This window comes from Entelurus aequoreus, linkage group LG10 (assembly GCF_033978785.1).
Source record: "Entelurus aequoreus isolate RoL-2023_Sb linkage group LG10, RoL_Eaeq_v1.1, whole genome shotgun sequence".
In the NCBI taxonomy this organism is placed as follows: domain Eukaryota; kingdom Metazoa; phylum Chordata; class Actinopteri; order Syngnathiformes; family Syngnathidae; genus Entelurus; species Entelurus aequoreus.
Window position 1 is genome coordinate 41340117 of NC_084740.1, and position 14323 is coordinate 41354439.

General features: G+C 37.3%; 1 protein-coding gene across 1 annotated transcript in view; it reads left to right on the forward strand.

Moving 5' to 3' along the window:
- Positions 1-14323, forward strand: part of gbe1b (glucan (1,4-alpha-), branching enzyme 1b) — a 341974-nt gene that overhangs the window by 278163 nt on the left and 49488 nt on the right. The window contains exon 15 of the mRNA XM_062060878.1: positions 14169-14299. Coding sequence (XP_061916862.1) covers positions 14169-14299 — 131 coding nt within the window. The remainder of the gene's footprint in view (positions 1-14168; positions 14300-14323) is intronic.

Below are 14323 nucleotides of genomic sequence, written 5' to 3' on the forward strand. Positions count from 1 at the left end.
ATAACCAGCCCCCACTTTGTCCCAAACTTGTTTTAACTTGTCACATTCATTTGTGCTACATTTGTGATGCAAACATTTTTTTTAACTATTGTAGTTTTTATTAATGGGTGTTGTGTTATTGTGTTATTAACATGTTATTATTCATAAAAGCTGTATTAATACCATAAAAACTATGAATAATAGCATAACAAATATAGTAATTAATATCATATAAACTATAATAGTTAACAAACATACAAACTATATTAATAACAAAACCTATAATAGTTAATAACATAACAACTGTTAATAACATAAAAACCATAATAAAACTAAAACATTAAAAAAAAAATTAAAACATAAAAACTATACTAGTTACAACGATTAGAAGTATGAATAAATACAAGCTATAATAACATACAAATTATAACAATATAAACTATAATAATAACATAATTTGTGTTATTGTGTAATTAACATGTTATTATTCATAAAATCTGTATTAATTCCATAAAAACTATAATTAACATAAAAACTATGAATAATAGCATAACAAATATAGTAATTAATATCATATAAACTATAATAGTTAACAAATATACAAACTATATTAAAAACATTAAAAACTATATGAATAACAAAACCTATAATAGTTAATAACATAACTATTAATAACATAAAAACCATAATACAACTAAAACATTTTTTTTTAAATTATAACATAAAAACTATACTAGTTACAACTATTAGAAGTATGAATAAGTAAAAACTATGATAACATACAAATTATAACAATATAAACTATAATAATAACATAATTTGTGTATGAACGTGTTATTAACATGTTATTATTCATAAAAGCTGTATTAATACCGTAAAAACAATAATTAACATAAAAACTATGAATAATAGCATAACAAATATAGTAACTTATATCATATAAACTATAATAGTTAACAAACATACAAACTATATTAATAACATTAAAAACTATATTAATAACAAAACCTATAACAGTTAATAACATAACAACTATTAATAACATAAAAACCATAATACAACTAAAACATTTAAAAAAAATTATAACATAAAAACTATACTAGTTACAACTATTACAAGTATGAATAAATAAAAACTATGATAACATACAAGTTATAACAATATAAACTATAATAATTACATAATTTGTGTATTAATGTGTTAATAACATGTTATTATTCATAACCAGCCCCCACCTTGTCCCAAACTTGCTTTAACTTGTCACATTTGTTTGTTCTATATTTGTGATGCAAACATTTTTTTTAATTATTGTAGTTTTTATGTTAATGTTTAATAGGTGTTGTGTTATTGTGTTATTAACATGTTATTATTCATAAAAGCTGTATTAATACCATGAAAACTATAATTAACATAAAAACTATGAATAATAGCATAACAAATATAGTAATTAATATCATATAAACTATAATAGTTAACAAACATACAAACTATATTAATAACATTAAAAACTATAATAATAACAAAACCTATAATAGTTAATAACATAACTATTAATAACATAAAAACCATAATACAACTAAAACATTAAAAAAAATAATACATTATAACATAAAAACTAAACTAGTTACAACTATTAGAAGTATGAATAAATAAAAACTATGATAACATACAAATTATAACAATATAAACTATAATAATAATATAATTTGTGTATTAACGTGTTATTAACATGTTATTATTCATAAAAGCTGTATTAATACCATAAAAACTATAATTAACATAATAACTATGAATAATAGCATAACAAATATATTAATTAATATCATATAAACTATAATAGTTAACAAACATACAATCTATAATAATAACATTAAAAACTATATTTATAACAAAACTATAATAGTTTAACCAAAAAAATGTTTGCAGCACAAACGATTGTGAAGTTTGGGGAGATGTTGACAAGGTGGGGTCTAGTTATGATTAATAACATGTTAATTACACCTTAATAACATTAGAAAACTATAATAGTTTAACTAAAGATATATTTGCAGCACAAACGATTGTGACAAGTTTGTGTAGGTTTTGATGAGGTGGGGGCGTCTAGTTATGATTAATAACACGTTAATTACACATTATTAACATTTTAAAAAAAATAGTTTAACCCAACAAAAATTTGCAGCACAAACGATTGTGACAAGTTTGTGTAGGTTTTGATGAGTTGGGGGGTCTAGTTATGATTAATAACATGTTAATTACAACCTTAGTAACATTAAAAAAAACTATAATAGTTTAACCAAATAAATATTTTGCAGCACAAACAATTGTGACAAGTTTGGGGAGATGTTGACAAGGTGTGGTCTAGTTATGATTAATAACACGTTAATTACACCTTAATAAAAACTAATATATTTTCAACCACAATAGTTTAAATAAAATATTTGCAGCACAAACGATTGTGACAAGTTTGGGTAGGTTTTAATGAGTTCGGGTCTCGTTATGATTAATAACACATTAATTACACCTTAATAACTTTAAAAAACTATAAAAGTTTAACCAAGAAAATATTTGCAGCACAAACGATCGTGACCGGTTTGGGGAGGTTTCGACAAGGTGGGGTCTAGTTATGATTAATAACACGTTAATTACAACTTTAATAACAAACTATAATAGTTTAACCAAAAAATGTTCGCAGCACAAACGATCGTGACAAGTTTGTGTAGATTTTGATGAGGTGGGATCTAGTAATGATTAATAACATGTTAATTACACCTTAATAACATTAAAAAACTATAATAGTGTAGCTAAAAAAAATGTTTGCAGCACAAACGATCGTGACAAGTTTGTGTAGGTTTTGATGAGGTGGGGGCGTCTAGTTATGATTAATAACACATTAATTACACATTATTAACGTAAAAAAAAAATAGTTTAACCCAACAAAAATTTGCAGCACAAACGATTGTGACAAGTTTGTGTAGGTTTTGATGAGTTGGGGGGTCTAGTTATGATTAATAACATGTTAATTACAACCTTAGTAACATTAAAAAAAACTATAATAGTTTAACCAAATAAATATTTTGCAGCACAAACAATTGTGACAAGTTTGGGGAGATGTTGACAAGGTGTGGTCTAGTTATGATTAATAACACGTTAATTACACCTTAATAAAAACTAATATATTTTCAACCACAATAGTTTAAATAAAATATTTGCAGCACAAACGATTGTGACAAGTTTGGGTAGGTTTTAATGAGTTCGGGTCTCGTTATGATTAATAACACATTAATTACACCTTAATAACTTTAAAAAACTATAAAAGTTTAACCAAGAAAATATTTGCAGCACAAACGATCGTGACCGGTTTGGGGAGGTTTCGACAAGGTGGGGTCTAGTTATGATTAATAACACGTTAATTACAACTTTAATAACAAACTATAATAGTTTAACCAAAAAATGTTCGCAGCACAAACGATCGTGACAAGTTTGTGTAGATTTTGATGAGGTGGGATCTAGTAATGATTAATAACATGTTAATTACACCTTAATAACATTAAAAAACTATAATAGTGTAGCTAAAAAAAATGTTTGCAGCACAAACGATCGTGACAAGTTTGTGTAGGTTTTGATGAGGTGGGGGCGTCTAGTTATGATTAATAACACATTAATTACACATTATTAACGTAAAAAAAAATAGTTTAACCCAACAAAAATTTGCAGCACAAACGATTGTGACAGGTTTGGGGAGATGTTGACAAGGTGTGGTCTACTTATGATTAATAACACGTTAATTACAACCTTAATAACATTAGAAAACTATTATAGGTTAACTAAAGAACTATTTGCCGCCACAGGTATCTTGGCAGTTTATGGGAAACACTGAGTTTGTGTAGGTTTTAATGAGGTATGGTCTAGTTATGATTAATAACATGTTAATTACACCTTAATAACATTAAAAAACTATAATAGTGTAGCTAAAAAAAATGTTTGCAGCACAAACGATTGTGACAAGTTTGTGTAGGTTTTGATGAGGTGTGTACTGATATGCTAGCATTGTTGAAGGTAGCTGGAGACCAAAGTAAATAATAGTATTATTATTATTATTATTATTATTGTTATTATTATTATTAAGTGGGGTGTAGAAGAGAGGAGTTGAGAAAGCGACTGACATCACCTTCAGACTGAGCCGGTGCTATAAGCACAATCCTGTGCAGCTTATCAGCGCCAAGGTAGTCACGCCCTGCCAGGATTCAGGCCATGTTTCACCTGCCACAAGGAGCACGAGGGCGCGCGTAGCACCTATGCTAATCAGGACCAGGTCCTCAGGCACTAATCAGGACCAGGTCCTCAGGCACTCCTCAACTTTGGCGTTGGCGACAGTCAAGCCGGCGCCAACTTTGTGGGAGCTGAAAAGGTCAAGACTGGATTCTGCTGCTGTGGACTTTTAATAACCGTAAACAAGGAACGCCACTTTCATGTCATGTACAGTAATATATTGTAAGTAATGTAGTAGTAGTAGTGATATTGTACAGTAATATATTGTAAGTAATGTAGTAGTAGTGATATTGTACAGTAATATATTGTAAGTAATGTAGTAGTAGTGATATTGTACAGTAATATATTGTAAGTAATGTAGTAGTAGTGTTATAGTACAAGTAATACATTGTAAGTAATATAGTAGAAGTAATATTGTAGAAATAATATATCGTAATATGATGTTAGTAAAATGGCACATTAGGGTTTTGTGTGATGAGAAGTCATATGTTCACATCTTTCAGACAGGAAGGTGTTCTCCTGATTAAACCGTGCTAACACTAAAGTTCAGACAGGAAAGTGTTCTCCTGATTAAACCATGCTAACACTAAAGTTCAGACAGGAAAGTGTTCTCCTGATTGAACCACGCTAACACTAAAGTTCAGTCAAGAAGGTGTTCTCCTGATTGAACCATGCTAACACTAAAGTTCAGACAGGAAGGTGTTCTCCTGATTGAACCATGCTAACGCTAAAGTTTAGACAAGGTGTTCTCCTGATTGAACCATGCTAACACTAAAGTTCAGACAGGAAAGTGTTCTCCTGATTGAACCACGCTAACACTAAAGTTCAGTCAAGAAGGTGTTCTCCTGATTGAACCATGCTAACACTAAAGTTCAGACAGGAAGGTGTTCTCCTGATTGAACCATGCTAACGCTAAAGTTTAGACAAGGTGTTCTCCTGATTGAACCATGCTAACACTAAAGTTCAGACAAGAAGGTGTTCTCCTGATTGAACCACGCTAACACTAAAGTTCAGACAAGAAGGTGTTCTCCTTATTGAACCACGCAAACACTAAAGTTCAGACAAGAACGTGGTCTCTTCATTAAACCACGCTAACACTAAAGTTCAGACAAGAAGGTGTTCTCCTGATTGAACCATGCTAACACTAAAGTTCAGACAAGAAGGTGTTCTCCTGATTGAACCATGCTAACGCTAAAGTTCAGACAAGAAGGTGTTCTCCTGATTGAACCATGCTAACACTAAAGTTCAGACAGGAAGGTGTTCTCCTGATTGAACCATGCTAACACTAAAGTTCAGACAAGAAGGTGTTGTCCTGATTGAACCATGCTAACACTAAAGTTCAGACAGGACGGTGTTCTCCTGTTTGAACCACGCTAACACTAAAGTTCAGACAAGAAGGTGTTCTCCTGATTGAACCATGCTAACGCTAAAGTTCAGACAAGAAGGTGTTCTCCTGATTGAACCATGCTAACACTAAAGTTCAGACAGGAAGGTGTTCTCCTGGTTGAACCACGCTAACACTAAAGTTCAGACAAGAAGGTGTTCTCCTGATTGAACCACGTTAACACTAAAGTTCAGAGAGGACGGTGTTCTCCTGATTGAACCACGCTAACACTAAAGTTCAGTCAAGTAGGTGTTCTCTTGATTGAACCATGGAAACACTAAAGTTCAGACAGGAAGGTGTTCTCCTGATTGAACCATGCAAACACTAAAGTTTAGACAGGAAGGTGTTCTCCTGATTGAACCATGCAAACACTAAAGTTCAGACAGGAAGGTCTTCTCTTGATTGAACCATGCTAACACTAAAGTTCAGACAGGAAGGTGTTCTCCTGATTGAACCACGCTAACACTAAAGTTCAGACAGGAAGGTGTTCTCCTGGTTGAACCACGCTAACACTAAAGTTCAGACAAGAAGGTGTTCTCCTGATTGAACCATGCTAACGCTAAAGTTCAGACAAGAAGGTGTTCTCCTGATTGAACCACGCTAACACTAAAGTTCAGACAAGAAGGTGTTCTCCTGATTGAACCATGCTAACACTAAAGTTCAGACAGGAAGGTGTTCTCCTGGTTGAACCACGCTAACACTAAAGTTCAGACAAGAAGGTGTTCTCCTGATTGAACCATGCTAACGCTAAAGTTCAGACAAGAAGGTGTTCTCCCGATTGAACCATGCTAACACTAAAGTTCAGACAGGAAGGTGTTCTCCTGATTGAACCACGCTAACACTAAAGTTCAGACAAGATGGTGTTCTCCTGATTGAACCATGCTAACACTAAAGTTCAGACAGGAAGGTGTTCTCCTGGTTGAACCACGCTAACACTAAAGTTCAGACATAAAGGTGTTCTCCTGATTGAACCATGCTAACGCTAAAGTTCAGACAAGAAGGTGTTCTCCTGATTGAACCATGCTAACACTAAAGTTCAGACAAGAAGGTGTTCTCCTGGTTGAACCACGCTAACACTAAAGTTCAGACAAGAAGGTGTTTTCCTGATTGAACCATGCTAACACTAAAGTTCAGACAAGAAGGTGTTCTCCTGATTGAACCACGCTAACACTAAAGTTCAGACAAGAACGTGGTCTCCTGATTGAACCACGCTAACACTAAAGTTCAGACAAGAAGGTGTTCTCCTGATTGAACCATGTTAACACTAGAAATCAGACAATAAGGTGTTCTCCTGATTGAACCATGCTAACACTAAAGTTCAGACAAGCCGGTGTTCTCCTGATTGAACCATGCTAACACTAAAGTTCAGACAAGAAGATGTTCTCCTGATTGAACCATGCTAACACTAAAGTTCAGACAAGAAGGTGTTCTCCTGATTGAACCATGCTAACGCTAAAGTTCAGACAAGGTGTTCTCCTGATTGAACCATGCTAACACTAAAGTTCAGACAGGAAGGTGTTCTCCTGATTGAACCATGCTAACACTAAAGTTCGGACAAGAAGGTGTTCTCCTGATTGAACCATGCTAACACTAAAGTTCAGACAGGACGGTGTTCTCCTGGTTGAACCACGCTAACACTAAAGTTCAGACAAGAAGGTGTTCTCCTGATTGAACCATGCTAACGCTAAAGTTCAGACAAGAAGGTGTTCTCCTGATTGAACCATGCTAACGCTAAAGTTCAGACAAGAAGGTGTTCTCCTGATTGAACCATGCTAACACTAAAGTTCAGACAAGAAGGTGTTCTCCTGATTGAACCACGCTAACACTAAAGTTCAGACAGGACGGTGTTCTCCTGATTGAACCACGCTAACACTAAAGTTCAGTCAAGAAGGTGTTCTCTTGATTGAACCATGCAAACACTAAAGTTCAGACAGGAAGGTGTTCTCCTGATTGAACCATGCAAACACTAAAGTTCAGACAGGAAGGTGTTCTCCTGATTGAACCATGCAAACACTAAAGTTCAGACAAGAAGGTGTTCTCTTGATTGAACCATGCTAACACTAAAGTTCAGACAGGAAGGTGTTCTCCTGATTGAACCACGCTAACACTAAAGTTCAGACAAGAAGGTGTTCTCCTGATTGAACCATGCTAACACTAAAGTTCAGACAGGAAGGTGTTCTCCTGGTTGAACCACGCTAACACTAAAGTTCAGACAAGAAGGTGTTCTCTTGATTGAACCATGCTAACGCTAAAGTTCAGACAAGAAGGTGTTCTCCTGATTGAACCATGCTAACACTAAAGTTCAGACAAGAAGGTGTTCTCCTGGTTGAACCATGCAAACACTAAAGTTTAGACAGGAAGGTGTTCTCCTGATTGAACCATGCAAACACTAAAGTTTAGACAGGAAGGTGTTCTCCTGATTGAACCATGCTAACACTAAAGTTCAGACAGGAAGGTGTTCTCCTGATTGAACCACGCTAACACTAAAGTTCAGACAGGAAGGTGTTCTCCTGGTTGAACCACGCTAACACTAAAGTTCAGACAAGAAGGTGTTCTCCTGATTGAACCATGCTAACGCTAAAGTTCAGACAAGAAGGTGTTCTCCTGATTGAACCACGCTAACACTAAAGTTCAGACAAGAAGGTGTTCTCCTGATTGAACCATGCTAACACTAAAGTTCAGACAGGAAGGTGTTCTCCTGGTTGAACCATGCTAACACTAAAGTTCAGACAAGAAGGTGTTCTCCTGATTGAACCATGCTAACGCTAAAGTTCAGACAAGAAAGTGTTCTCCTGATTGAACCATGCTAACACTAAAGTTCAGACAGGAAGGTGTTCTCCTGATTGAACCACGCTAACACTAAAGTTCAGACAAGAAGGTGTTCTCCTGATTGAACCATGCTAACACTAAAGTTCAGACAGGAAGGTGTTCTCCTGGTTGAACCACGCTAACACTAAAGTTCAGACATAAAGGTGTTCTCCTGATTGAACCATGCTAACGCTAAAGTTCAGACAAGAAGGTGTTCTCCTGATTGAACCATGCTAACACTAAAGTTCAGACAAGAAGATGTTCTCCTGGTTGAACCACGCTAAGACTAAAGTTCAGACAAGAAGGTGTTTTCCTGATTGAACCATGCTAACACTAAAGTTCAGACAAGAAGGTGTTCTCCTGATTGAACCACGCTAACACTAAAGTTCAGACAAGAACGTGGTCTCCTGATTGAACCACGCTAACACTAAAGTTCAGACAAGAAGGTGTTCTCCTGATTGAACCATGTTAACACTAGAAATCAGACAATAAGGTGTTCTCCTGATTGAACCATGCTAACACTAAAGTTCAGACAAGCCGGTGTTCTCCTGATTGAACCATGCTAACACTAAAGTTCAGACAAGAAGATGTTCTCCTGATTGAACCATGCTAACACTAAAGTTCAGACAAGAAGGTGTTCTCCTGATTGAACCATGCTAACGCTAAAGTTCAGACAAGGTGTTCTCCTGATTGAACCATGCTAACACTAAAGTTCAGACAGGAAGGTGTTCTCCTGATTGAACCATGCTAACACTAAAGTTCGGACAAGAAGGTGTTCTCCTGATTGAACCATGCTAACACTAAAGTTCAGACAGGACGGTGTTCTCCTGGTTGAACCACGCTAACACTAAAGTTCAGACAAGAAGGTGTTCTCCTGATTGAACCATGCTAACGCTAAAGTTCAGACAAGAAGGTGTTCTCCTGATTGAACCATGCTAACGCTAAAGTTCAGACAAGAAGGTGTTCTCCTGATTGAACCATGCTAACACTAAAGTTCAGACAAGAAGGTGTTCTCCTGGTTGAACCATGCAAACACTAAAGTTTAGACAGGAAGGTGTTCTCCTGATTGAACCATGCAAACACTAAAGTTTAGACAGGAAGGTGTTCTCCTGATTGAACCATGCTAACACTAAAGTTCAGACAGGAAGGTGTTCTCCTGATTGAACCACGCTAACACTAAAGTTCAGACAGGAAGGTGTTCTCCTGGTTGAACCACGCTAACACTAAAGTTCAGACAAGAAGGTGTTCTCCTGATTGAACCATGCTAACGCTAAAGTTCAGACAAGAAGGTGTTCTCCTGATTGAACCACGCTAACACTAAAGTTCAGACAAGAAGGTGTTCTCCTGATTGAACCATGCTAACACTAAAGTTCAGACAGGAAGGTGTTCTCCTGGTTGAACCACGCTAACACTAAAGTTCAGACAAGAAGGTGTTCTCCTGATTGAACCATGCTAACGCTAAAGTTCAGACAAGAAGGTGTTCTCCCGATTGAACCATGCTAACACTAAAGTTCAGACAGGAAGGTGTTCTCCTGATTGAACCACGCTAACACTAAAGTTCAGACAAGAAGGTGTTCTCCTGATTGAACCATGCTAACACTAAAGTTCAGACAGGAAGGTGTTCTCCTGGTTGAACCACGCTAACACTAAAGTTCAGACATAAAGGTGTTCTCCTGATTGAACCATGCTAACGCTAAAGTTCAGACAAGAAGGTGTTCTCCTGATTGAACCATGCTAACACTAAAGTTCAGACAAGAAGATGTTCTCCTGGTTGAACCACGCTAACACTAAAGTTCAGACAAGAAGGTGTTTTCCTGATTGAACCATGCTAACACTAAAGTTCAGACAAGAAGGTGTTCTCCTGATTGAACCACGCTAACACTAAAGTTCAGACAAGAACGTGGTCTCCTGATTGAACCACGCTAACACTAAAGTTCAGACAAGAAGGTGTTCTCCTGATTGAACCATGTTAACACTAGAAATCAGACAATAAGGTGTTCTCCTGATTGAACCATGCTAACACTAAAGTTCAGACAAGCCGGTGTTCTCCTGATTGAACCATGCTAACACTAAAGTTCAGACAAGAAGATGTTCTCCTGATTGAACCATGCTAACACTAAAGTTCAGACAAGAAGGTGTTCTCCTGATTGAACCATGCTAACGCTAAAGTTCAGACAAGGTGTTCTCCTGATTGAACCATGCTAACACTAAAGTTCAGACAGGAAGGTGTTCTCCTGATTGAACCATGCTAACACTAAAGTTCGGACAAGAAGGTGTTCTCCTGATTGAACCATGCTAACACTAAAGTTCAGACAGGACGGTGTTCTCCTGGTTGAACCACGCTAACACTAAAGTTCAGACAAGAAGGTGTTCTCCTGATTGAACCATGCTAACGCTAAAGTTCAGACAAGAAGGTGTTCTCCTGATTGAACCATGCTAACGCTAAAGTTCAGACAAGAAGGTGTTCTCCTGATTGAACCATGCTAACACTAAAGTTCAGACAAGAAGGTGTTCTCCTGATTGAACCACGCTAACACTAAAGTTCAGACAGGACGGTGTTCTCCTGATTGAACCACGCTAACACTAAAGTTCAGTCAAGAAGGTGTTCTCTTGATTGAACCATGCAAACACTAAAGTTCAGACAGGAAGGTGTTCTCCTGATTGAACCATGCAAACACTAAAGTTCAGACAGGAAGGTGTTCTCCTGATTGAACCATGCAAACACTAAAGTTCAGACAAGAAGGTGTTCTCTTGATTGAACCATGCTAACACTAAAGTTCAGACAGGAAGGTGTTCTCCTGATTGAACCACGCTAACACTAAAGTTCAGACAAGAAGGTGTTCTCCTGATTGAACCATGCTAACACTAAAGTTCAGACAGGAAGGTGTTCTCCTGGTTGAACCACGCTAACACTAAAGTTCAGACAAGAAGGTGTTCTCTTGATTGAACCATGCTAACGCTAAAGTTCAGACAAGAAGGTGTTCTCCTGATTGAACCATGCTAACACTAAAGTTCAGACAAGAAGGTGTTCTCCTGGTTGAACCACGCTAACACTAAAGTTCAGACAAGAAGGTGTTCTCCTGATTGAACCATGCTAACACTTAAGTTCAGACAGGAAGGTGTTCTCCTGGTTGAACCACGCTAACACTAAAGTTTAGACAGGAAGGTGTTCTCCTGGTTGAACCACGCTAACACTAAAGTTCAGACAAGAAGGTGTTCTCCTGATTGAACCACGCTAACACTAAAGTTCAGACAGGACGGTGTTCTCCTGATTGAACCACGCTAACACTAAAGTTCAGTCAAGAAGGTGTTCTCTTGATTGAACCATGCAAACACTAAAGTTCAGACAGGAAGGTGTTCTCCTGATTGAACCATGCAAACACTAAAGTTCAGACAGGAAGGTGTTCTCCTGATTGAACCATGCAAACACTAAAGTTCAGACAAGAAGGTGTTCTCTTGATTGAACCATGCTAACACTAAAGTTCAGACAGGAAGGTGTTCTCCTGATTGAACCACGCTAACACTAAAGTTCAGACAAGAAGGTGTTCTCCTGATTGAACCATGCTAACACTAAAGTTCAGACAAGAAGGTGTTCTCCTGATTGAACCATGCTAACACTAAAGTTCAGACAAGAAGGTGTTCTCCTGATTGAACCATGCTAACACTAAAGTTCAGACAAGAAGGTGTTCTCCTGATTGAACCATGCTAACACTACAGTTCAGACAAGAAGGTGTTCTCCTGGTTGAACCATGCTAACACTAAAGTTCAGACAATAAGGTGTTATCCTGATTGAACCATGCTAACACTAAAGTTCAGACAAGAAGGTGTTCTCCTGGTTGAACCATGCTAACACTAAAGTTCAGACAAGAAGGTGTTCTCCTGATTGAACCACGCTAACACTAAAGTTCAGACAAGGAGGTGTTCTCCTGGTTGAACCACGCTAACACTAAAGTTCAGACAAGAAGGTGTTCTCCTGATTGAACCATGCTAACACTAAAGTTCAGACAAGAAGGTGTTCTCCTGATTGAACCATGCTAACACTAAAGTTCAGACAAGAAGGTGTTCTCCTGATTGAACCATGCTAACACTAAAGTTCAGACAAGGTGTTCTCCTGATTGAACCATGCTAACACTACAGTTCAGACAAGAAGGTGTTCTCCTGGTTGAACCATGCTAACACTAAAGTTCAGACAATAAGGTGTTGTCCTGATTGAACCATGCTAACACTAAAGTTCAGACAAGAAAGTGTTCTCCTGGTTGAACCATGCTAACACTAAAGTTCAGACAAGAAGGTGTTCTCCTGATTGAACCATGCTAACACTAAAGTTCAGACAAGGTGTTCTCCTGGTTGAACCACGCTAACACTAAAGTTCAGACAAGAAGGTGTTCTCCTGATTGAACCACGCTAACACTAAAGTTCAGACAAGGTGTTCTCCTGATTGAACCATGCTAACACTAAAGTTCAGACAAGAAAGTGTTCTCCTGGTTGAACCATGCTAACACTAAAGTTCAGACAAGAAGGTGTTCTCCTGATTGAACCATGCTATCACTAAAGTTCAGACAAGAAGGTGTTCTCCTGATTGAACCATGCTAACACTAAAGTTCAGACAAGAAGGTGTTCTCCTGATTGAGCCATGCTAACACTACAGTTCAGACAAGAAGGTGTTCTCCTGATTGAGCCATGCTAACACTAAAGTTCAGACAAGAAGGTGTTCTCCTGATTGAACCATGCTAACACTACAGTTCAGACAAGAAGGTGTTCTCCTGGTTGAACCATGCTAACACTAAAGTTCAGAGATGTAGGTTTTCTCCTGATTGAACCACGCTAACACTAAAGTTCAGACAAGAAGGTGTTCTCCTGATTGAACCATGCTAACACTAAAGTTCAGACAAGAAGGTGTTCTCCTGATTGAACCATGCTAACACTAAAGTTCAGACAAGGTGTTCTCCTGATTGAACCATGCTAACACTACAGTTCAGACAAGAAGGTGTTCTCCTGGTTGAACCATGCTAACACTAAAGTTCAGACAATAAGGTGTTGTCCTGATTGAACCATGCTAACACTAAAGTTCAGACAAGAAAGTGTTCTCCTGGTTGAACCATGCTAACACTAAAGTTCAGACAAGAAGGTGTTCTCCTGATTGAACCATGCTAACACTAAAGTTCAGACAAGGTGTTCTCCTGGTTGAACCACGCTAACACTAAAGTTCAGACAAGAAGGTGTTCTCCTGATTGAACCACGCTAACACTAAAGTTCAGACAAGGTGTTCTCCTGATTGAACCATGCTAACACTAAAGTTCAGACAAGAAAGTGTTCTCCTGGTTGAACCATGCTAACACTAAAGTTCAGACAAGAAGGTGTTCTCCTGATTGAACCATGCTAACACTAAAGTTCAGACAAGAAGGTGTTCTCCTGATTGAACCATGCTAACACTAAAGTTCAGACAAGAAGGTGTTCTCCTGATTGAGCCATGCTAACACTACAGTTCAGACAAGAAGGTGTTCTCCTGATTGAGCCATGCTAACACTAAAGTTCAGACAAGAAGGTGTTCTCCTGATTGAACCATGCTAACACTACAGTTCAGACAAGAAGGTGTTCTCCTGGTTGAACCATGCTAACACTAAAGTTCAGAGATGTAGGTGTTCTCCTGATTGAACCACGCTAACACTAAAGTTCAGACAAGAAGGTGTTCTCCTGCTTGATGGGTGTTGTTGATGTTTCCCTGCAGGCCTTTGTCAGCGCCAAGCACCAGGAGGACAAGGTCATCGTGTTCGACAGAGCCAACGTGCTTTTCATCTTCAACTTCCACCCCAGCAAGAGCTTTCAGGACTACAAGGTCGCTGTGGAAGCACCCGGAAGGTATCCTTTTCACTCCTTTAATAT